The sequence below is a fragment of the Bactrocera dorsalis genome, chromosome 5, assembly GCF_023373825.1.
Source record: "Bactrocera dorsalis isolate Fly_Bdor chromosome 5, ASM2337382v1, whole genome shotgun sequence".
In the NCBI taxonomy this organism is placed as follows: Eukaryota; Metazoa; Arthropoda; class Insecta; order Diptera; family Tephritidae; genus Bactrocera; species Bactrocera dorsalis.
In genome coordinates, this window is record NC_064307.1 from 63,025,629 (window position 1) to 63,052,258 (window position 26,630).

Sequence of the window (26,630 nt, forward strand, 5' to 3'; positions counted from 1 at the left end):
AAAAATTACAACAATAATAAAAAAAATAAAAATTGTGAAAAATATTACAAAAAATAAAAAAATTTAACCTGAAAAACTGTGATTTTATAGTTTTCAACGTTCTAAAAATGCAACATAATAAAAAAACGGAAAAAAATATTTTCAAAAATAAGTTTCGAAAAATACCTTTAAAACTTTCAGAAAAAAATTTATTTCAAAAATGTCCAAAAAATGTTTTTTTTTTTTTTAAATAATTTTGAAAACAATTTTTTTAATATTTGTTTGACAAATAATTTTTGTTTTTCAGAATTAACTAAATACCATAAAGAAAACTTTGGAAAATATCCTTTTTAATATTATTTTTTAAATAAAAATCGTCGGCTTTTTGATTTAATGCTGCTTGAAAACTTTTTTGACCTATTTTTTGCGTTTTTGAAATTTTTTAAAAATAATTTTGCGACTTTTTTTTTTTTAATATATTTTGAAGTTGTTTTCGAAAATATTTTTTTCTGAATTTTTTTTACAAATATTTTTTTTTTTGTTTTTCAAATATTTGTTTATTTTATTTTTATATTATTTTTGGAAAATATTTTTTTAAATTTTGAAAATTTATTTTTGAAAATATATATTTTTGAAATATTTGTAGCATGTTTGAAAATATCCGTTCGGAAATATTTATAACTATTTTTGATTGTTTTTTTTTAAACATCTTTAGAAATATTTTCAATAAAATATTCCGCAACATTGGCTGTATAAGGTCTGAAAACGCTCACACGTTGATGCCTTTGGTGACATAGATTATGTTGATGTCAATTAAAACGCTCAATTTTCTAAGCTTGCACCAATTAAATATACAGAAAATGCGCACCAAGTGCAATAGTGAAATAAATATTCTGAAAATTGCATGAAGCGATCACGCTGACAGTTCTAGCTACAAGCATAGATACAAAAACAAAACTTATAAATATATTTTTGTACTGCAACTGATAATTAACGGAAATTCGAAGAACATTATTATCAATTTATGCATCAAATAGGAAAAATTTAATGAATTTCGCGTTGCCAAACACATTCAATGCATGCAAATTACAAGTGTAAATTTTGTAATTGAGTTGTTGTTGGCTGAGTAAGTTGATACACCCTATTTGTTTTGAAATATGACACATGCTGGCGTGCCTAAAAGTTATCTAATGTCTGTATTGTGTGTTAATATATACTCAACGATAACTTAGCCGCATAAGTACATACATACATACAAATATGGGCCTCTGGAATATAATAAATATGTATGTGCGAATATGTGTGTAGTAATGTGATTGTAAATTCAATTACTTAATACTCTGTTAATCTGGTGTTTTATTGAATTTTGAAATATGTTTAAACATAATAAGTTGCTGATAAGGCTGGTATATAATACATGCATAAGTAGCTACTATAGTATGCGAAGTATATGTATTAGGTACATATATTAATATACATACATATGTATGTCTGATGCAGAGCCAAAAGCTCGTCATCAAAGTACATATTTTTGACTTTGACTGTGATTAAATTAATTTTTCAATATATTTTTCTAAAGAAATATCAAGTAGCATTCAAATAAATATATAATTTCGTTTACAAAACAAACCTTCTAAAGGTTACAAAATTAAAAAAAGCACAATTTGCTTCTACTTACTCATTGTTCACATAATCCTCTACAGTAAAATTCTGTAGTAGGTTTTTCTTAAAATAAAAATATAAAAAAAAACATCATTTAATGATCTTTATTCGGTTTTGAGGTTGGTGTAGTATGAAATCATTTTTATTTAGTGCTTCGTAAGCATGTTTTCTGAAGTAGTCCAATATATCATATAGTACATGACCATATATGTACATACCTGTAATTTCGAGTTCCTAAAACATCATATCTCTAAATGTCTTTTTTTATTGTTTATATGATACATACTATGTTCATACTGTCCCTCGCTCTTTAGTGTAGAAGTTGTCGGGATCGAGAAGCATTCTAATTCTTCATTTCTTTTGCTGATTTGAGCGACAGTACTTGGGTGTATAAATCCGATTGCGTATTTACGCAGACCCGACACTTAGAATTAAAGTCTGTTGTAGCTTGGTTATTTAATTTACATTTTGAATTAGTTCTCAAAGAGCTTTGATGTCGCAAAATTAACGATGTTATTATTATTTCCAGTATCATAGTGTTTTCGGTCTCTTCTCAGAACCTTGAGCTCAACCGAGTTTTCAATAGATATCTAAAAAAAACTCTTAATAATTCTTTCCAGTATTACAGTGTTTTCGATCTCTTCTCAGAACCTTGAGCTCAACCGAGTTTTCAATAGATATTCAAAAAAACGTATTAAAAAGTGCATAGCCTTCTGTAGATGATTACAAATCTTTGAACGCATTTTTGCAATGGAAAAGTTTTTCATGACACTTATTAACCTTTTTCTTAAGTTCTAAAACTTATAGAATTCTGTTCGATCCAGCAAAGGTTTGAAGGGAAAGTAACAGCGAGATGAACTCTTTTCTTTGTCAATCTTTTACTTTTCAGTACATCTCTGCTAAATCTTATCTCCTCTAAATTGATTACTATCAATAAACCCAACTAACATATTTGCTGTCAAAGTTTACTCTTCAGTTTTGTTTTGTTATTTTGTTTTCATAATTTAACATACTCTATAGTATTCTCTGTACTCTTTACTGAACATTTTCGTTCGCAAAGAAATTTGATAATCAATTCTCAACAGATTCAATTATTAATTTTATATTAGTTTTGAGGGATTGCTTAATCAAATATAAAGCAATTTCAAACAACAAAATCATAGCTAAATCGTAGCAATTCCGAAAATTGATTGAAAAATATTTTTAATGGCTAATTCCACTAGCTAAAATATTACAGTACGTACAGTTAACCACTTATTGATTTTCGTTTATGCTTGAAAATATTGTACTACTTATTTACATAACAAATAACCCCGCTCAAGCAAAAAGTGCTTGCGTTTGAACTATAAATTTTAGAGCAAATTGAGGTGAAACACTTGAGCAGTGGAAGTATAGTAAAAGCGCCACTTAATATGCCACAAAGGCATACGAAACACACCTTCTTCATAGAAACAAATAAATAATATCGAAAAAATTGGAAAATAGTGCAGCAAATGCATTTCCGAACTTTCCAAAGCAGCAAAGCTTTAAAGCCTGCTCATTTAACGCAAATACATACATTTCATTGAAAAGTTATTTGTAAACAAAAAATGAATAGCTCATTAAAAGCACTCGAATGCAGTGGCTGCAATGCAATAATTGATGCACTTTAAACAGCTTGATCTTGCGTAATTGAAACTTAAAAAATTAATAGACACAAATTGGCGATCACTATAAAGTACGAACGGATAAGTGGTACGAGTATTACATATGTCTATATATACATATATAACATATGTATATACAAATAACAATAATACACTATTAATTGCAGCGGTGTTTGAGAAATGTTTATCTATGTAAAGATGCTGGAGTGTTGAGCAGCCTATGAATACTCGCTGGTTTAGCCAAGCGGGTGAAAGAGGCTGCCCGTTTGAGAGTGACACAAGTGAATGTTGAAAGGAAGTGCATACGATTTTTTCTTATTTATTGACTTTTAACATTTGGGAAGTGGAAATGAAAAGCAGTTTCATAATAGTTGTGCTTTGTTGTTGTTTTTATAATTGCTCGCTACGGCGGTTATGCATTTAATTGATCACATTCATCAGCGATCGCTTCAGCGCTGTTATCATTCAGTGTTATTAATAGATTGAGCGGGAGAGAGAGAGATAGAGAGGAGATAATAGCAAAGTATATCTTATGGATGTGAGTTAACAGAGTACAAAAGCAAGTTTTACAAAGCTGTAAATTAAATGGTATCGTAAATTAAAAATAAGCGATAAAACAAATAAAATGGAAATATGAAATAAAAAAATAAATAAAATAAAATAAATTAAAGTAAAATAAAATTAAATAAAATAAAATAAAATAAAATAAAATAAAATAAAATAAAGTAAAATAAAATAAAATAAAATAAAATAAAATAAAATAAAATAAAATAAATAAAATAAAATAAAATAAAATAAAATAAAATAAAATAAAATAAAATAAAATAAAATAAAATAAAATAAAATAAAATAAAATAAAATAAAATAAAATAAAATAAAATAAAATAAAATAAAATAAAATAAAATAAAATAAAAAAAAATAAAATAAAAAAATAAATTAAAATTAAGAAAAAATTAAATTAGATTAAAAAGAATTAAAGTAAGAAATCTAAAAAATCTTAAAATGTATCAAAATAAATAAATTTGAAATTAAATGAAATTACTCCCGAATACTTTTGATTTAACATCAAAATGGAATAAAATTAAATACAATAATCTAACGCAAATAAAATATTATGACTTTCAATAAATAAATCAAAGCAACATAATTAGGTTACTGAAAAGACTATTAAACTTTTGAGCAAAAAGCATTAGTATCACATTTTGAAATTACTGCGTTGAAAAAAAGAGTAAAAATGTTTCAAATATATTATAGTTTTGCTGAAAAACAAGAAAACATGTAAAAACAAGCTATGATCTTACATTAATAAAGAGGTTTTCATACAAAACTTGATTTTGGTCGATCGGTTTGTATGGCAGCTTTAGGCTATAGTAGTCCGATCTTCAACTTTTCTTCAAATATTATAGCGCTAACTTAGCACATAATGTTTACCAAATTTCGTGAACATAGTTTATCAACGAAAAAAGTTTTCCATACAAACACTTTATTCCGATAATTCAGTTTGTATGCCAGCTATATGCTAAAGTGGTTCGATCTCAACAATTTGTTTGGAAATTAGAGTGTTATTTTAGAAAATAATGCATGCTAAATTACGTGCCGATATCTCGTTAAATTAAAAAGTTTTTCATACGAGCACTTTATACCGAACGTTCAGTTTGTATGACAACTATATGTTATAGTATTTCGATTTGAAAAATTTCTTGGTAGCTTACATCGTTGCCTTAAAGAGTAATCCGTACCAAATTGCGTGCCGATATCTCGTTAAATGAAAAAGTTTTCCATACAAGCACTTTAATCCGATCGTACAGTTTGTATGGCAGCTATATGATATAATGGTCCGATATCGAAGATTCCGACAAATCAAAAGCTCCGTAGAGTGAAAAAAACATGTGCAAAATTTTAATTCGATATCTCAAAAACTGAGCTAGTTTACCCAGATGCATAAAGACTGACTGAGTTTTAATTGAGTTGGGTGGTCATGGCTAAACTTACTCAGCTCGAAACGCTGAATATTTATATATACATATTTTGTGGGATTTTCGTCAGCGTTTCCTTCTGGATGTTACAAACTTCGTGACAAACTTAATATACACTGCATAGGGTATAAAAAAACCGTGTTTGAAATATAACCCTGCAATTATTATAAAAATAACGCCTTTTAAAACTTTGTAATAATTTGAAATATTTCTTTCCACATATACATAAAATAATTTTATGTATATATTGCATGTGTTCCACCCTTTCTCTTCTGCTTACAAATTTATGCATAGCATGGCTTAACGATTTCCACTTACATGCCTCATGGTATGTACTACACAGTAGTATTTTTCCGACAAGCTCTAGAGTTGCAGCTTATTTAAATTTTTTAATTACTCTATATTGTTTTTCTCGAAGTTAATTAGAAAAAACATGTCTTTGGCGTGCAATTACCAACGACCAATTCATATTTGCATTAAATATCGCCTTTGCTGACGTGCAACATTGAGGCTGCACTCTTTGCAACACCCGCAAATGCAGACACCTTTTAGCAGAGCATTTCATATGGTGCTGTTTGCCGTTATTATTTGCGGCAAGCAAATTGTATGAGTTGAAAAAATGTTCACAAGTGTTTGTATGTATCCATACGTTTGTTTGTGTTTGTGTTAACTGTATGCAAATGAAAATGAAAGTAACATATTTTTCATTTGCTAAATTTTAATTATCACTAATGTCTGGCAGGCAAGCAGTTCGGCAGCTGTTTGGCGTTTGTGGGTGTTGCGGATTCATATTTTTTCTTAATTTTTTTTTTTGAAATTTCCCATTTTGGCATCTCCGAACATGCGGTATTGTCATGCAACATGGTGTTGCATGCAATTGGCAATGCTGATTAGCTGTGTGCAGCGCTGCTTGGTAGCCAAGCCATGGCTTTTGGGGTGGGCTGTTTAAAAAAGAAGTTCAATGACTTGGCGATGCTTGATGTGGTGAAGGCAAATAGCGTTTGAAAGGCGTTTAAAATTGGCACTTTCTTAAAAATAAGTTTTTTTTTTATTCAAATTAAGGGAAATGGCAGGTTGCAGTTATATATTTTTTAAACAGTTTGGCTAATGGTCTATCAAAATATAGCATTTTTATGTACTTAAGTAGATATATTTTTAATCTTACCTTACCTCTTATTTTTTATGACAAAATAAAAAGTTTAAAATAAATATGATGCCTTGCAATTGAACTATGGTTTTACCACAAAAAGGTCATAAATATTTATTAGACTGCACTTATTTCCTGCTTTCGTACTTTTCAATGTTTATTTTTGGTAAGAAATGTCAAGCTTTGCTTTACTCGCTGTCAATGCACCACACTTAACTGTCATTATTTGACATTGCTTTGACAGGCTGTCACACTGTTCGCTTGCCATAGGGTTTCTTACAATTTTTTGTGTACCAAATGTCTGCATTTGCGTAGCTCGGAACTGCCGTTTTTCTTTGTGAAATATTGCTTGCTTTCTGCGCGTGTCCACTGCTAATCAACCTCAATTTTTATTTTCTTCCAGTGCCGTGCCGTTTTGTGTTTATTGCCTTATTTTATTTCGCCAAACACACCCACTAATTTCAATTTGCATACGTACAAATTATTGCGGAGCAAATAAAGCAAATATTTATAAATTGTAGCGAAGCATAGCGAGGCAATGGTAGTATGCGGTAAAGAAAATTGATATTAGTTGTGCTTCAGCCACTGAATCTGCTGGAGACGCCTGCACTGCGCTCATTTGCTACTGCGCCTAATATTGTGAGGCAGGCGCAAAAGTATTCAATGCAGAGTTGTTGAGTTTACAGAAATTTCGGGATTTTCGAAACTTTAATTGCGGGATCCCGAAAAATTTCGGGATTGAATTATGACCAATTTTAAATTAATATGAAGTCAAAATCACCTATGTACATATACATACATACATATGTATATTGGGGTATTTTATAATTTAACGAAATATAGTTGCAAATACTTCTAATACCTCGATGGGTCTTTAAAACATTCAGGAATTTTGGGACTTTTGAACTTTTGATTTCGGGATCCCGAAAATTTTCGGGACTGAATTATTAGCTATTTGATTTTTTGCTACAATATTAATTTATTTACAAATTATGTAGAAAAATTAAAGAAATCCCAATATAGCACAATTTTATAATTAATTCTACTATAGTCTCAAACTTGAATTTTGTGTTTTGATGATTATATGTATAGTCGGAACTTTATTTTTTATGTTACAATGTTTTACTAAAAAGAAGTATTTATTTTGAATTAGCTTCTTGAATTTCTTTCTGGTGGTTTTGGTGGTCACCCTCAGCTGTTTGCTACTAAAGAGTTAAAAACGCTCGCAAATGTTTTTACATTAAAAAAAGTTAAAAATTTGTTTAAGCACATTCAAATTCTTTTTTCCACATTTACAAAAATTTCGGGACCCCGAAAAATTATTACGAAAGATTTCGGGATTCTGAAAATTTTTTGCTTCACTTTTTCACATTTACGAAAATGATGGTATCCCGAAAAAATTTTTATGACAAATTTCGGGATCCCGAAAATATATTACTGCAACTGCGGCATCCCGAATGCAAAAACACAGCCATGCTCAAACCACGCCTCAGCTACAATGTGCCAGCTGTCAGTTGGACTCAATGTAACACAGTTGCTGTGTGCGGCCAAGCATGGAATCCGGTACAATTAGATGCATACGAGCATTTCTTGCTTAGCCGCCAAGCAGAAGTCATACTTGGACACAACAATAGCACGCTTGCGCTCATCATCATCATTTTGACGAACTAGTTTGGTTTCGATTTAGTTGAAGTGGCGCAATTTGGTTTGTGCTTTGTGCAAGAAGGTACTTACCATTAAATTAGTTTGGAAGAAAATTACGCCTGGAGCGGAACTGAAAGCAAGAACAAACAACCAATAGGTAAAAAGAGAAAAATAACCACAGAAAACTAAAACAAAAAAATATGATGGCAACAAGCAAACAATCAAGCGACGTGCGGTTAAAGAACTAGGCGGCCGGCTAACTAGTCACTGGGTACGAGTATTAAGAACAGCTGGACTGTGGCTAACTTAGAGCTACAAGCAGCTGCTGCGGTTGGCGCATACCACAAGCTGGGCTTCAACTAAGTAGATACTTATGCTTCTGTATATATCTTTATGTATTTGTGGCAAGTTGCAGCTGTACCTTCAGCGAACTGACAATGACTGGCGAAATAATTTTCCACTTTGTTGCACAAATTCAAATAGTTGACTGCGAGATTGCGGAAAAACTAGACTGGCTAGTAGTTGTACTTGTTAAGTACTCGTTTCTATGCAGCATGCCAAAGAATTAAGTAAATGAAAATTGTCTACAAAATTTGAAATAATAATAAGGTAATCTGAAGGGACGGAAAATCCCGTAACTTCAAGGTACTTGACTAGCTGGGTAATGAAAGACGAAATAATTATTAAATAGAGGCAGTTTGAAAGCTAAATTATGGAAGTATGGGTGCTTAAAATCGAGAGCGAAGAGGATTTGAGAACGTACTCGTATATTGAATCGTGGGTTCAAATCACGGCTGAAAGAAGTCAAAATATATTCCATATAGGTATCAGCTCATTGCTACTACTAACTCAAGAATTAAGAACTCTTGGAAATGTTTTATAAAATTCAAATATTAAAAAAAAAAAAGTTATATGTATATTAAATTATTTTTCCAAATTGACGAACATTTCGGGATCCGGAAAAAATATTATGACCAATAATTATGAAATATTGCGGGAACCCGTAAATATATTATGGCAACTTTGCGCCTTTGCATAAATTTCGGGATCCCGAAAATTAGTATGACAAAATAATATGAAATATTGCGGGATCTCTTAAGTATATTACGACAACTTTCCGCATTTACAAAAATTTCGGGATCCCGAAAATTAATATGACCTATTATTATGAAATATTGCGTGATCCCGAAAATATATTGTGGCTACTTTCCACATTTACGAAAATTTCGGTATCCCAAAAATAATACGGTACGTTTTCGCATTTAGCGTTCATTGAGAAAGCTTTTCGAACCTCTATTTAAAAATATTTTGCTTTCCACTAATCAACTCTGAACTGTACGTTCACTAAGCATTTTCTAATGAGTAATTTATTTTCTAACTCAACTAGTAATTAACCTCAGTGACATTTTGCACGCCTCCGATGGTATTCACAAAGCACTTACATTTAATTTTTTGCTTTTTTATATTTATTTGTCTTCTTCTCAGGTGTCAAGTACCCGCTTGTTAAATCTCAACCGTCGCTACTATTATTAATAATTATTTCTGTAAACTGTTTGCTGACAAAAAATTGCTGAAACAGTTATAAACAATTCAAATGATTATGCATTATTCAGATTCAACCATTGTTTTCTTTAATTCAGCGACTTTTTGCTATAATTTTCCCCACTATTAGAAGTAGAATTTTGTACTCCTTTGTAGTGTGGCAAATATCTAAATAATCATAAAGGCAATTAGCAACAATGCGTCTTCTGTTGCGCTGTTGTCATTTGCTAATGAGGTTCTTAACTTTTTGACGATGGATGACGGATGTGTCGTATCAAATTGAGAAAAGAAAATATTTGTCAGAGAGTGTGGGTATTTTGACGATCCGGCGTTTAAAATGAGATTAATCGTGGGAATTATGGTTAGAATTGTAAATATATAATTTTTTTCCGTCATTTTATAGCTAAAACAGGAAGTGCTGCTATGAATTAATATTTTTTGTTCCCAATTTGGTGGATGCTTGAGAGCTTTTTGGGTCAATTAAAGAGTAAAATGATCAAAAAATTTATTTTGTTCTTTGTTTTGTTTTAAACTGAGAAAGTAATTATTATTTTTTACTGATGACAGGTTCATCGCAAAAATTAAGATTATTTTGAACATGTTTTAGTTTTCAAATTGTTTAAAGAATCTGTTGAAATTTAAGGTTTTATTGTATTTTATATTATAAACTGACAAAACTGTCGAAAATGCCAGGTTTAGTAGTTGTTTTGCAAAGTTGATGTGTTTTAACTCAAGTGGAGCGGCAACGGGTCTTATTGACCCGTGTGTAATATACTATTTATTATGAATGCTAGAAGTAAAGATCCAGCAAAGTATTATTTACTCATTCTACAATTTTTTTTTTACATTTTAAAATTAGAGAAATCAATGAAAAGCAAACCAAAATAAATAAAAAAAAATTTTAACTAAAATTTCGAAAAATAAAATTTTGTTTTTCGAAAAATATTAAAAAAATAAAATTATTCAAAAGTAAAAAACAAACCAAAAATATATAAATTTTTTTCCAAAAATATTAAAAAAATATTATTTAAATTATTAAAAAAAAAATGAAGTATATTAAAAATTATGCTTCGAAAAATATTAAAATTAAATACCAAATTACATACAATTTTTTTTAAATATTTAAAAAAATATTAAAACAAATTTTTTCGAAAAGTATTTCAAAATAAATTGAAAAATACTAAATTTCTTTGAAAATATTTTTATATAAGGTTTTTTTGAAAAATATTAAAAAAAAAATTAAATTAAAAGTTGAAAAAGCAAACTAAAATAATAAATTTTTTTCATTAAAATAAAATTCGAAAAATATTACAAATTTTAATATTAAAATGAAATACAAAATTATATACAATCTTTTTTTTAAATATTTAAAAAAACATTAAAACAAATTTTTTCGAAAAATATTTCAAAATAAATTGAAAAATACTAAATTTTTTTTAATATTTTATATAAATTTTTTTTTTTGAAAAATATTAAAAAAATCGAATTAAAAGTTGAAAAAGCAAACTAAAAATATAAATTTTTTTTCGAAAAATATTTAAAAAAATTTTCGATAAATATTACAAGCTTTAATACTAAAATTAAATACAAAATTACATACATTTTTTTTTAAATTAAAAAAAAATATTAAAACAAATTTTTTCGAAAAATATTTCAAAATAAATTGAAAAATAATATATTTTTTTAATATTTTATATAAATGTTTTTTGAAAATATTAGAAAAAATGGAAGGAAAATGGAAGTTGAAAAAGCAAACTAAAATAATAATTTTTTTTTGAAAAATATTTAAAAAAAATTTCGAAAAATATAACAAATTTTTTTTCTAAATTGTTTTTCGAAATATAAAAAAAATCGAAATTTATGTAAATTGTGATTAAAACATAAAAAAAAAAATTCAAAAAATATTTTTATTTATAAACTTTTTTCGGAAAATATTAACAACACAATTTTCGAAAAATATTTATAAAAAAAATTTTGAAATAAAAAGTTTAAAAATTATATAAATAATTTTCCCAAAAATTAAAAAAAAAATATTAAAATTTGTTTGTTAAATTCAGGCCAAGAGGTTTCCTAGGATAGATGAAATAAAAAGGGTTAAATAAAAGTGTTAAACAAAAGGGTTAAATAAAGGAATTGAAAAATAATGTTATAAAGTTTTTTAAATCCTGCCTAGAGTTATTTCATATAGAACCACCCTATGCTAAATATAACAAATATAAAAAATAAAGAAAAGGTTGAAGCTATAATTTTGCTATAGTAACTAATTTCCATTAATTTTAATATTTTTAAAAATTAATAATTAATTAACTAATTAGTAACTAGTTTCTATAAAAAAATTTAAAAACATTTTTTTTTAATTTTTAGTTAAGTCAAAACCTAAAAATTTATATATAAAATAAAATTTATATATAATGCCACCCTCCAGTCAATAACACAAATATAAGAATTAAGGAAAAATATTTCTTTTCCACTCCGTTTTCTGGCAACTTCAAGTTCACTTGGCTGGCGGCAAGTTGCACCTATGACTTTGTTTTACTAACTATTGTTTAGTGAAGAAAAGAATTCCATTGTTGCCAATGTGATAGCAAAATCTTTGTATTTAAAAAAGGATTGGTCATTACTGGCGGTCGTACTAAGCAAAGGCAGCCGACAGATAGCTTAAGGGAGGGAGAGAAAAAGATGTGCCATCTTTCTTAAGAGTTTTTGCGGCAGCATTTTCGTAATAATAGTGTTCATAAATAAACTAAAAAAGATAATATAATTCTAATAAAAATAATAGCTGCAAACTGTATTGAAAGCATGCAAAGAAAGCACAAAGCGAACACAGTGAAATGGGATTTAAATTACGGAAGTCGAAACGCTGCATTCATTAGTATCGCAGCTCAAAAAAGAGTAGTGGAAAAAGTGTGAAAATGAAATACCGTTAAGCGACTGCATAGTTGAGGGTTAAATTACATTGATGTGAAAGATATATGCTATATAAAGCTATATGTATGTACATATATATAAGTATATATAGTATTTTATGTAGGTATAAGGAAAATCTAAGACGCTCTTTTAATAATTGCTACTGTAAAATGTAAGACTCGGCTGTATAGTCTAACGTAGTTAAGGTTTTATGATATAATTAAGCTGACTGGAATAATTAAAATTTGATTTTAATTATTTGGATCTACATCTGTTTTATAGAATACAAGCCTTTATTCCAATACTATTTTCAATATCGAAATGAAGGATCAAAGCGTTTGAGTTCATACCGAAAATATTTGAAAAAAAAAAATGAATAGGCCACTTTTTCGCTTATGATTCTGAAAATTCATTTGAAGTGTGGTATACATTTTTTTAGCTCATAAATTATTTATTAATTTTTTTCTTAAACATTTCATCAAAAGAAAAACATGAATGAATGGGAAACATAAATATTTTATTTTTAATTTTTTGTTTTCAAATGTAGTAAATTAGTTAAAAAAACTATCAAACAAAAAAAAAAATATAATTTTCTATGTAGTAGATTAACAGTTTAGCCTTCAAGTGACACCCACAGATGTCAGATGCTTGTCTACTCATTTAGCTAGAGCCACGCCGCCTAAAGAAAAATTAAAGAATGAATTCGCAAATGAATGACTAATGCGCCTGTTGTCATAAAAACATCTGTTGAATAAGAAATTTCTGCAGAAAAGTTGCTAAATTACAGCATAAAAAGCTTGATGAGGTAATATAATTTATAAAAACATACACATGTAGGCACATAGCAGCTTTGTCTTCGCCGTTACTTTTGATTTTCGAAAATTTCTATTGAAATTTATTGGGCTACGCACGCTGCTGACAAGAGTAATTAAACAAATTAGCCTTCATAAACAATTGGATGAATAATTTCGAAGAAAGAGACCACACATCAGCACACGCACGCACATATGTATATGAGAGACCGCCGTCAGCGCCTTGCTTTTCCTTTAAATTAGCGATGATGCGTTGCGCGCGCGTCAATTGGTGAATTGACAATGCCAGTGACTCAGTGCGTTAGTGCGGCTGTCAGTCAGTCAGTCAGCCGCTGACACGCTTGCAAATGAATTTGGTTTGCACCACTTTTGCCACTTAAATAATAAAGCAAATAATAAGCCACTCAGCGGCGACAATGGCGAGTGATTGTGCGGATGAAAACAGAAATATTGCAGAAAAATATAAAATTCATGCTTTGAGTAACCAACAACAATAATAACAATAATAAAATTGTATAAAAAATAGCACAAACAACAAGTCAGCTATAAAATTGTAAATAAAATTATTTTTTCACTTGCTATTGTATATATGTATATACTATATTATATATTACGCTTATGTATTTGTGCGCCAAAGCTGTTGGGTCCATTTTATTGTTTGTGCAACATATGTTTGGCACATTTTTCTTGAATTGAATCAGCGCAATTGCCACAGAAAATGAAAGATGAACATTACAACAACACTAACAATAAGCAGATTGCACACAAAGCAGCAAAAACGTTGAGTAAGAGGAAAAATATAAAAATGCACATATACAAATAAAAATTAGCGCATCATCGCAGCAACAAAAGCGCTTTGTTGCATTGCGTAAAGCTTAGCAGATTTACAAGTTTACACAAATCAAAATGCTTTCAAAAATAAAAGCATAAGTATTCGTAAAATTATTTCGACAGTCAAAAGTGAATTGGTTTATTTATTTTATTTTGAAAATTTAGTTTAGAAAATTGCTGTGGTAATATGTTGAATAAACGATATTGAGCAAATGAGTTGAGTTTTACATACAATGACATGATTTTTTCAAGCAGCTTGTATGGCAGCTATATGCTATAGTGAACCGATCTGAATAATTTCTTTGGAGATTGTTATGCTGCTCAGAAAAATAAGTTATGCCAAGTTTTGTGTGTATATTTTCTCAAATAAAAAAGTTTTCCTTACAAGGATATGATTTTGAACAATCGATTTGTATGGCAGCTATATGCTATAGTGAACCGATCTGAATAATTTCTTTGAAGATTGTACTGCTGCTCAGAAAAATAAGTCATGTTAAATTTTGTGCAGATATCTCTGCAAATAAAAATGTTTTTCATATAAAGTCATGATTTTAATCGGTCAGTTTGTATGACAGCTATATGTTATAGTGAATCGATCTAAATAATTTCTGCGCAGATTGTACTTCTGCTTACAAAAATAAGTTGAGCCAAGTTTTATGCAGATATCTCTTCAAATAAATAAGTTTTCCATATAAGGACTTCATAAATCAAAAATCTTTGAATCGTCAAAATTCAGTTCATATTGGTTTTGATCACCCTAATAATTATGTATATATATAAATATAAATATATACACTGCTATTTTCACACAAAAATAAAAAATGTGCAATGAAGATCGAAAGTCAGTTTCCATTTCACTTGAAACCGCAAATATTTGCACAGAAAATAAATATTTTCAACAACAAATAGACAGGAAAAATTAAATCAGCTGTCAGGCGGTTTCGACTTTAGCGCCAACTGTGTTTGGCAGCCAACTAACGGTTTGAGGCAACACATGCGCGAACACACATGTGGCGCGACATGAGTTGGGTCGTTTTTTCTTCTGTCGCAGACAACAACAGCAGCAATTAAGTGACTGCGCCTGCGCACAAGCTGGCAAACCGTCAACACAGCGAATGAAAAAAGTGAAGAGAGCGCGACAAGACGCATAAAAAGCGCGCACATTATTTAATATATGATCACCTATGTAGTGCTGCCAACACACGTGCGTGTGTGTGTGTGGTTGCGTCTGGCTTAGACCACTTTCACTGCAAGCTTGCCGCAAAAATTTAACTTGCAACTTGTGTTTGTAATTTCAGCCATACAGCGACAGCTTGCAACACTATGCGGCATATTTGGACAGCGCTTGTGCGCATGGAAAATAAATAATGAAATAGAAATGCAGCGAATGCAAGTAAAAAGTAATAAAAAATATTTTAAATATGCATTTCTTGCCATAAAAGTTGACAAGTGCGATGGTTGTTGGCAATAAAATGTGCTTGCTACATTTCGCGCATGCAACATGGCGGTAAGAGATATTGCTGTTGCAATGTTGGTTAGATATATGAATATATATAATTGTCTAGCTTATATATCTGGCGTAAAAATGCCTGCCAGCAAATCTTTAAATAAATATGTGTATATATTTATCTGCTTGTATATACATATGTATATTAATATGCTTGTATATATATTTTAGTCTACTTCATCATTTTCCCACCTCCCAACTTACTATAGGGTGATTTTTTAAGAGCTTGATAACTTTTTTAAAAAAAAAAACGCATAAAATTTGCAAAATCTCATCGGTTCTTTATTTGAAACGTTAGATTGGTTCATGACATTTACTTTTTGAAGATAATTTCATTTAAATGTTGACCGCGGCTGCGTCTTAGGTGGTCCATTCGGAAAGTCCAATTTTGGGCAACTTTTTCGAGCATTTCGGCCGGAATAGCCCGAATTTCTTCGGAAATGTTGTCTTCCAAAGCTGGAATAGTTGCTGGCTTATTTCTGTAGACTTTAGACTTGACGTAGCCCCACAAAAAATAGTCTAAAGGCGTTAAATCGCATGATCTTGGTGGCCAACTTACGGGTCCATTTCTTGAGATGAATTGTTGTCCGAAGTTTTCCCTCAAAATGGCCATAGAATCGCGAGCTGTGTGTGGCATGTAGCGCCATCTTGTTGAAACCACATGTCAACCAAGTTCAGTTCTTCCATTTTTGGCAACAAAAAGTTTGTTAGCATCGAACGATAGTGATCGCCATTCACCGTAACGTTGCGTCCAACAGCATCTTTGAAAAAATACGGTCCAATGATTCCACCAGCGTACAAACCACACCAAACAGTGCATTTTTCGGGATGCATGGGCAGTTCTTGAACGGCTTCTGGTTGCTCTTCACCCCAAATGCGGCAATTTTGCTTATTTACGTAGCCATTCAACCAGAAATGAGCCTCATCGCTGAACAAAATTTGTCGATAAACACATTTCGAACCGAACACTGATTTTGGTAATAAAATTCAATGATTTGCAAGCGTTGCTCGTTAGTAAGTCTATTCATGATGAAATGTCAAAGCATACTGAGCATCTTTCTCTTTGACACCATGTCTGAAATCCCACGTGATCTGTCAAATACTAATGCATGAAAATCCTAACCTCAAAAAAATCACCCGTTATTATCTAGCCCATTAGTCGCTTGGTTAGTTCATTCATATGCTCGGTTAATTTCCCATTGGATGCACCGTTGTCTGCCGGTTTTTGTTTACATTTTCCCGACGTCTCGTTTTTCAGCTTTTTTTTCTGCATTTTTTACACTTTTTATTGCCACATACATACTCGTATGTGTGAAAAATGCCTGCTTGGGCAATTATATATGCGATAAATTCATATAAGCATCGTATAAGAAGCCTTTCATTCAATTTTTTTTTTACAATCGCCTGCCTGTTTATTTGCAGTCAATACGCGCATGCGTAGATAGTCATTCAGCAAATGACAGTTTGGCATACTGAGAGCACATTACGCAGCCTTTGTGATATAAATAATAATAAATATATATAATAATATGAAAGTTATAAAACGTTAGAACTGACTGAAGAGGTGGAAAAGGCGTAACTTTGACAATTTTCATCTGGAAATAAAAATAAAGTATTGGAAAAAAATGTTAATTTTTTAATGAAAAAATTATCAATAAATTGTTCAAAAACAAGAAAAAAGGTTAACCTCATCTGCAACGAGCCTATAATACCCTTCACAGCTGCATTACGTGGAGCAGTCAAGGGTATGAAAACATCTTTTTTCATTTTGTTCGGCCAATTTGTTTTACAGCTATATGCTATAGTACTCCGATCCAACTAATTTGCTCGGAAATTTTAGCGTTGCCTTCGAACACAATCCATCTCAAATCTCGTACAGCTAACATGTCAAATGAAAAAGTTTTCTATATAAGGACTTAATTTTGATTGTTGAGTTTGTATGACAGCTATATGCTATAGTAGTCCGATCTAAATCATTTCTTAAGATATTGTGCCGTTGTTTCCAACAATAATCTATGCCAAGTTTCGTAAAGACAGCTCTTCAAATAAAAAAGTTTTTTATATAAAGACTGGACTTGGACCGATTAGTTTGTATGGCAGCTATATGCTATAGTAAACCGATATCGCTGCTTTTGACAAATAGAAAGCTCGTTGAGTAAAAAAGGAGGTGTGCAAAATTTCAGAACGATATTTCAAAAACTGTGGGACTAGACTAGACTAAAGTGTCAGGGAACTCCTTTCTGCATCAGTCTTTTGATATGTCCATATCTTTTTTATTTAAAGCTCTCTTCAAAACTCTTTTGTAAAGTAAATTTACATAACAATTTTTCCTTGCGTTTTCCACTCACAGCTTTGGCCACTTGAAATTGAAAGTCATTGCTGCGTTTACAGTCACTTTTATTGCCTTCGATGGTCACTACTTGGCAGTTAATTAAAACTACTTAACGCAAACTTCAATTTTCCATTAGAGAAGTGTACATTTGTTTGCTGCAGCAATATATGGGCAGCAGCTTAACTGGTAAATCGATTTTGTAATCAAAAGAAACGCCATATTGGCTAACGGTTATTGGCACTTTTTAGCAACTGTCAGCTGAATGGACTCTACGTTAAAATTACTAAATTTTTCAAATGGTTTAATTGAAATTGAAAGTGGCTGTAAGTTAGAAATAAAGAAAATTCCGTATATTAATAGACAATGATATAAAAAAATTATTATTTTTTGTTTAAAGAGAAATTAAAAAAAAATTATTTATTTAAGAAAAATTAAAAAAAAAAATTATGTAAAGAAAATTAAAAGTTAATAATAATTTATTTTAAGAAAAAATTAATATTAATTTAATTTGAGAAATAAAAAAAAATATTTATTAAAGAAAAATTAAAAAAAAATTTGTAAAGAAAATTAAAAGTTTATAATAATTTATTTTAAGAAAAAATAATATTAATTTTTTTAATTAATATTAATTTTTTTTAATTGATATTAATTTTTTTAAATTAAGATAAATTTTTTAAAATTAATTTTTTTTGAATTAAATTTTTTTTTACAATACAATGTAACAATTTCAACGTTAAAAAAATAATAAAATTATTTAAAGAAAAATAAAAGTCAAGATTAATTTAATATAAGAAGAATTTAAAATTAATTTAAATTTTTTTAATTATGATTAATTTTTTCTAATTAAGATTAATTTTTTTAATTAATATTAATTTTATTTATTTTATTATATTTTTTTTAATTAATAAGATTTTTTTTAAATAAAAAACAATAATTTCGGAATTACGTATTAATTAATTTCTAATATTAATTTTTTTAATTAACAAATACTTTTACAAAAAATGCAACAATTTAAGCGTTAATTAATTTTTTTTCACTAAAAAGGTATTTCCACTCTATCATGCCGCATAAAATCCTTAAAATCACTCCCCATTGGTACACCATGCCGTATAATGAATGTCAGTTTCCTCAGTTGTTTGGTAAAATAAATGACACGGCGTATGATAAACTTTTCACTATTCATGCAAAAGTGGATATTTTTTTATTTAATAAATTAAATTAATTGTTATTTATATTAATAAACCATTTAATAAATTTTGACAAGAAATTACATTTACTCGAATTGTGTGCAGACTAATTTCAAGCCGCTACAATTTTTTATTAATATTTTTGCCATTATTATCTACAATATTCCCATAAATATTCATACAACAATAACTTTGGCATTTCCCTTTCATAAATAATTACATGTTTCGTTTGTCATTTCATGTCATATATGTTTAATGACGTACTTTGCGCAACGATTAGCTATCGATTGTGTTGCAATTAACGACATTTCTGGTAACTAGTGCAACATAACTGCAATTGGTTGCAAACAAATTGCCGCCACAAGTATGGGAACAACGAAAATTGCTTAAATACATAGTAAATAAAGTATAATTAAACAAAATGAAGGAAGAAAATAGTCAAATGCAAAAATTTATCGGGGTCAAAGTGGGCCAAAGCAAGGCAGTAAGCACTAAGATACAAGCTATATCAAGCATTTGTGGGATATCGTTTGCAAAATTATTGGTTTTTTATTATAAAGCATGGAGAAATATTTTATAGGTTGTGAAAATGTTGTTTCTTTTATAAATAATATAGTTAAATTTAATGTTTACAACTCAAATTAATTACATTACAAAAAATTAAAAAAAACTAAAAAACAATTAATTAAAAATTAAAAAATTAAAAAATTAAAAATAAAAAATAAAATAAAATTAAAATAAAACTAAAAAAAATTTTAATTTAAATAATTTAAATAAATAAAGAAATAACTGATATTAAAAATTATAAAACCAGAAAAATATATTTTTAACTTGCATTAATTTTACTTTTATCTCGCTCATTTAAAAATTAATTAAATTTAAAATATACTGTCATATTACAAAAGGATTAAATAATAAAAAAAAATTAAAAAAATATTTTTTCAATGATAAAATTTTAAATAAAATAAAAAAAATGAGAAATAATAAACAAAAAATATAAAATAAATACAAGTTTTTGATACTTACAATTAATTTATCTGCATGACACAGCTCAAGGTCATTCAAAATTTAATATAAATTAATATCATAATAAAAAAAAAATTAAATAAAAAAAAAATTATATTTTATAAATTTATAAAAAACAAAAAAATTTAAAAAAGTTAAAAAAAAAATGGAAAAAATAAAAATATATAAACAAATAAAAATTTTTTGACACTTGCCATAATTTTATCTGTATGTCGCAGCTCAAGGTAACCACGCGGAAATTTTAATTAAAAAATGTTCCACTAACATTCTACAACTTTTAACACCTATACACTTTCTCAGTAATGAACATACGTTTATATGTATATTCTACATATAAATATATGTGAAACAAAATAGTTATATACATTTAAATATCAGTATACCGGCAACAACAGCCGTATTATAAAGCTATAAATTTACAGTTGTTAGCTCTGTTGCATTTCCTTCTCAAGTCAGTCAGCAAGCAAGCGTAACACCCACACGCATGCGCAACAAGCTAATGCTGCTCCACACCAGACAACCAACCAGCGAACCAATCTGCCAACCAACCAGCCAGCCTCATTGACAAATGAGTGGACGCACAAGACATGAATTGACATAAATTTGGCCCACTGTAAAGCTTACTGCGAACAATAATGCTGTGGGCTTAATTGCTGACTCGCTTGCTTTTTTGTATAATAATGTTTGTATGGGTGTGTTTGTCAATGCGTGGGGGGAAATAATTTACAATTATCTAGTTTGGCCACTTGATTTATTTCAATTTTGCTTTATCCTCGCAAATATTTTTTTAATTTGTTTTCTGATTGTTATTTGTCATTTTTCTTCAACGAGCGAAGCATATCTGCTTTTGCTTTCATTATCTCTTAATAACTTTTTTCATTTCGTTTGCTTTTCTGCTGCTATTCTCTGTCATAATCAGCCAAATCAGCAGCACGCTGCTTTTGTGTGGCTAAGTGTGCAGGGAAGAAATGCGTGAATAGAAAAATTGCATCATTGCTGTCTGTGCTGTGACATAAGTGACTTGGCGATGTCAAAGTGAAAAGTGTAAAGAATTGTTGTTGGCAGTCGATTTTAGAAAGTGCAGGAAAATTGCAGAAATTATGGCATGTGTGTCAGATATTATTATTGTATTGATTAAAAATGGATTTTCTATATATTTTTCATAAAAATTTTACAATTCTTTGTATGAAAGTCAAATATTTTGATTGGAAAAATGTTTATGGTTTCGATCTTTGCAAGGTGCAATCAAATTTTGCGGGTGAGGGAGTCGAAAATGATTTCCACATCATCAGTGCTGTCGTCACAGCAACGGTATGTACCACTTGCAGGTCACTCAAGTTCGTCTTCTGTCGTGTCGTTATATAGGCATGAAGGCTCTTTGATTTTTCCCGAATAACAGCTGAGTTGTGTAAAAGTCGAATTCTTCGAATTTATAGCTTATTCAAAAGTCTAGTATTTTTATTAGTTTGGCCGTCTATCTGCCGCGACTCTAATTCTCCCATCTTCATTGCCATGCGAGTATGGTGTCTTTTTTTATTCGTTCACTATCTTACGCTGGTTTTTCTTATAAAGAACATCTGCTCAGACCTCAGCTCCGTATAATAGGACGCTGATTGGCGCCGACATTAGGAACTTTATCTTTTTTGGTTGGGTCTCCTATGTTGGCCAATAGTCTTCAAAGTTACATAGCAGATGACTTTCGCTGCCTTTCCTGCGGCGTGCTGGATTTGTACCCAGAAGTCTAGGGTCTATTATTACGTCTATTTAGTTTACTATCTTTTGTGTCTTAAGAATATCCGCAATCGCTTTCATTCTTATTTAAATAGGTTTGTGGTTCTTTATTAGAGGTAGTACCTCTGGTTTTTTCATAGCGGGGTGGATGTTGTGTATGTCGAGCCATGCTTGTGTCCGCATTATGACCTGTTTATGCTTTCTTCGCGCTTCTTCTGTGCTTCTTGCTGTTATTACTGCTGCAATGTCATCCACATAGCCAATTAAGTATATACGATTCTTCTGGCATTTCGAGTTCTAGTATAGCATCGTAGCTGATGTTCCACATGTCTGGACCTAGAATGGATCCTTGTGCTGCCCCTAACGTGATCGCTGTCTTCATTCCTCTCTAATTTGGTACATCAGTTTTCTGTTATTAAGACAGATCCACACCACAGCTTTGAGGTTTTAAAACTTCTTTCGATAGCGTCGATCATATCCACCCATCTAGCGCTATTGAAGGCATTTCGGACATCTAAAGTCGCCAGCAACACTATTCTTTTGTATTCATACCATCTACGCTGTGCGGCTTCTGTACTTTCAATTATGCATTTTACAGCTCCTAGAGTTAATCTGTTGGGTCTAAAACCATGTTATCTAGGGGAGAGTCCTCCAGCTTCGTTAATAGACATTTCGAGCCTGGGTTTGAAAAGCCTTTCACAGCGCTTTCCCTTTCTATCAAGGAGGCATATGAACGGTATGCTGTTGGCAAGTTTGGATCGCCTTTTTCCTTACTGATTATCATCAGCCGTTGCTTTTTCCAGGGTTCAGGGAATATTAGAGACAGGCGTTGTACATATTAATACATATTCAATAGTATTGGTGGTCCCTCTGCAGCCTTTATATGCAGGATTTCTGCTGGGATTCCGTCCAGCCGGGTGATTTGTTGGTCCTAAATTTGCCAGTGGCTAGTTGCAGCCCTTCGAGGGTGAACTGGAGAATTTTTGGAAGTCTTAGAGTCTGTTCAGTTTTTTGGATTGATTTTATCACAAAATACTTCTAAATTTTTTCTCCTATTTTTTTGTATATTTTTAATTATTATTTTTTTACATTATTATTTTGTTGTTGGCATTCTTCTTACATTTCTCACTTGGAAATTTTAATATTTTTTATTACGATAGACAGTGTGATAATTAAAAGCAATATATTTGTGTGTATGTATGTATGTATGTATGTATGTATGTACTATATATGCAAATACTTATTTTAAATTGAACTTCACTTTTTCAAAAAAATTATAATTACTTAAACACACATTTGGCATTGTGTAACTGTAATTTTTGAATAAAAAATTTCAAAACAGTGCTGGAATCTTTGCAGCGATGCCTAAGCGTTAACAAATAATTATCCTTAAACAATAATAATAAATAATGCTATAAGCAACAACAGCAAGCAGTGAAATGTGCCTTAAAAGTTAGTAGAAAAATAGAAAACGTTTAGTTATCAAACCAATTCAACTCAAACCAGCAAAAAAGTGCCACGCCTACCACTTGAAATACTCAAAACAACGACGACGCTTAATAAAAACTGCAACACGCCACACGCCTACACTACGTGACGCAACAACACAACTAGCAGCTAAATTAATAATAATAAAAATTGTACAATAACAACTGCGTTGCCTCATAATGAGTAGCCAACCGGCCAGCCAGCCCGACAGCATCGACTTAGCCTATGACATGTGGGCTGGCCAATTCGAATTTGTCGGACCCGCCGCGAATGTCACGAACAGCAGCTACAACAGCAGCAGCAACAGCAACAGCACCACCAGCAGCACAATAACACTCAACAACAACAATAGCAACAGCAACAACATACGCTTCGGTAGTGACAAGCATAAAGCCAGCCATAGCGGTTCAACGGAGAGCTTAGAAGATTTGAATCTCAACTTCGACACCACGTCCACGCAGGCGACGCTCAACAGCAACGCTTATACGCTGGGCTGTAATCAATATCAATATAATTTTGGCAAGCAACCGATACTGATAGATCAGGAGCAATTTCTGAGCTTGAATCCGGCGGATTTTGAGGATATTGTGCCATCGGGCCCCAATTCGTTGGTGTTCATTGAGAATAAATTGAGTGACGATAATTGTGAGAGTGAACAACAAGTCAACAACAATAATAATAATAATAACAATAATAATAGTAAATTGGTGAATTTGGAAACTTTAACGAGCAAGTTTAATTCGAACAAAACGAATAATACAAATACAAACGGTTTTAAATTGGAAAATTTGAAGAATTTCAAAAATAAATTACTTTGTGATTTCGAAGACAAGGCGTCATTGGTGAACGGTGGCGCGGTTGTGGGCGTTGTGAATAACGGTAGTGCTGTAGATGTTGCTGATTTGCAATCGCATCATTGCTGCAACAACAAAATGAGTGGGCTGAGCGCCGAAATGTGCGATAATCTCAATGAACAAGTAAGCATTTAATATTAAGATGATTAAGTTTGTTTTACGTTAAAAAAAAAATTAATTTCTAAATGAAGCAAAATGTAGTATAATTTTTAATAATATATGTATGTATATTTTTTACGATATAAGCAGTTGAGTGCTCATTCTAAGCGCTTGCTCAACTTTCAAAGGCTAATAGGTGTTTCAGACTGCCGCTTAATTGAGTCAATTAAGGGTTTCCACTTTTTTTTTTGAAACTATCAAGTCTAAGCTCACTACTGGTTGCTTAAAAATTGATAATAATTTCTTATATGAATTTATCCCCTCTTAATTGAGTCAATTAATGATTAAGCACATTACATAATAATAATAAACTTACTTTATTGGACAATTAATTGCTTATAAGTAGTGTAAATTTTATCCATCTCTGCTAAACAACAACAAAAATTAGTACGGTTACTAATTGATCAATTAGGCTGCCGCTTAATTGAGTCAATTAAGGAGTTTTACTTTTTTGTTTGAAACTAACAAGTCTATGCTCACTCCTGTTTGGTTGAAAATTTTTAATAATTTTTATATAAATTTATCCCGTCTTAATTGTGTCAATTAATAATTAAGATAATTACATAGTTATAATAAAATTACTTTGTTGGACAATTAATATAATTAAATTATAAGTAGTGTAACTTGTAATCTATCTCTGCTAAACAACAACAAATAACCATATTTCAGGCCCCGGCGAAGTACATCATGGAGGCTAAATTTCTCGACCGTTGTGCCAAAGATGCCTCCTTTGTCCACCTTAGCGTTAAAGTTAAGGGACCGGACATTCCAGGTGCATAACCCTAAATCGTTATCCTTAATAAGATCATTCAACTGCTTTGATCTTTGTGAAAGTATTGTTTGCTCGGGGCAAGGAGAAGTAAGCAAGGCTCAGCGTACATGTATTTAAAAACTGAATAGCTATGGGCATCGGTAATTAAGAATATTAAAAGATATTTCGATCACCACCAAACTTTATAGGGTCATGGTCGTCTTAAAATTTCATTGAAATCGGTCTAGCCGTTTCGGAGTTTATGAGGCAAGTACTACCGTGGGCAAAAAATGGTAAGACTTTTTAATTAAAATTCTATTCTCAAACCCATTCCTCATTTTTTGCTTATAGTAGTACATACAAAATTTCTCTCTTTTTTTATATACATTCATACATATACATATAGATGACTCTCTACATTAATATTGATCCATCTAATAGCAGAAACTTTTACCAATTATCGAAAAATATAGTTGAGCTATGTTAGTAGATACAAAAACAAATACAAAGGAAACAAAATACACACATATGGAAATTAAAATCCATATTATTGGTTTACATACATAGATACATATGCATATACATAAGATATGTACACATTTAATTGGCAACCCACAAACACTTATACACTGCACTTCTTCATGACCTCCACCCACTATACTATACATTCCCATCAATGGTAACAAAAACAAAACTCAGCTTTAAAAGGGTTTACTTTGTATAATAGTGTCCACATTTTCTGCTCTTCTGAGCGAATTTCTGTTGCTTCAGGTTAATTTTCGAAGAGAGAGAATTGAAAATTCTATAGTAAAAAATAAATGGCTAATGGTGCAGTAATGATGGGTTAAAAATGTCATTTACTTACGTCCAATAATTCCATGAATTTATCTAATATTTTTGCTTGTTTGCTCGCTGGTTGTTAGGTGTAATTAATTCTGACCCAGTGGCATTTAGTGGGTGCATTTGTATGGGTGAGAAGATGATACATATATATGTTAGTATGTTACTATTTACGCTATATAGGTTACGTAAGGTCGGGCGCGGCAAACCATTCATAATTCAAACCATTTCATTTGTTAGACAAATACCAGCAATTTTATGGCGTTTTGTGGCGGAGACTAGCTATTTGCCTATGAATTGTTGAGTATATGTGTGTGTAATATAACGGCTAGTGTCGATATTTATATATGACGTTCATAAGTTACGCAGTGGCTTTATGCAAAGGGGAGCGACAAGGTATTTTTAAGTTTACTGTTACTTTTTTCAAGTTCAAGGTCAGCGCTTGAATTTAGTTTTATTAATTTTTTATTGCCTGACATTCTCGGAATTCTAATATTCTTTACTTTATACATGCACACCCATAAGAAAATATAAAGGGAGCTTCTTGCTATACGAGGGTAGCTTGCATTAATAATTGTTTCAGAGTTTCCAAGATAAATTCAAGTTGT

The 26,630-nt window shown here is 30.4% G+C and overlaps 1 protein-coding gene across 25 annotated transcripts in view; it reads left to right on the forward strand.

Annotated features, from left to right (window-relative positions):
• LOC105224032 (rab11 family-interacting protein 3) overlaps window positions 1-26,630 on the forward strand; it is a 163,410-nt gene that overhangs the window by 116,045 nt on the left and 20,735 nt on the right. For 4 of the 25 annotated variants that reach the window (XM_049457190.1, XM_049457187.1, XM_049457185.1 and 1 more), the window contains exon 2: window positions 23,290-24,395. The exons of 18 other annotated variants lie outside the window; for them this stretch is intronic. In XM_049457190.1, coding sequence (XP_049313147.1) covers window positions 23,598-24,395 — 798 coding nt within the window. In that variant the 5' untranslated portion in view covers window positions 23,290-23,597. Of the gene's footprint in view, window positions 1-23,272; window positions 24,396-26,630 lie in introns of all 25 variants that reach the window. 3 more of the 25 variants (XM_049457184.1, XM_049457189.1, XM_049457186.1) reach the window with 1 other exon arrangement.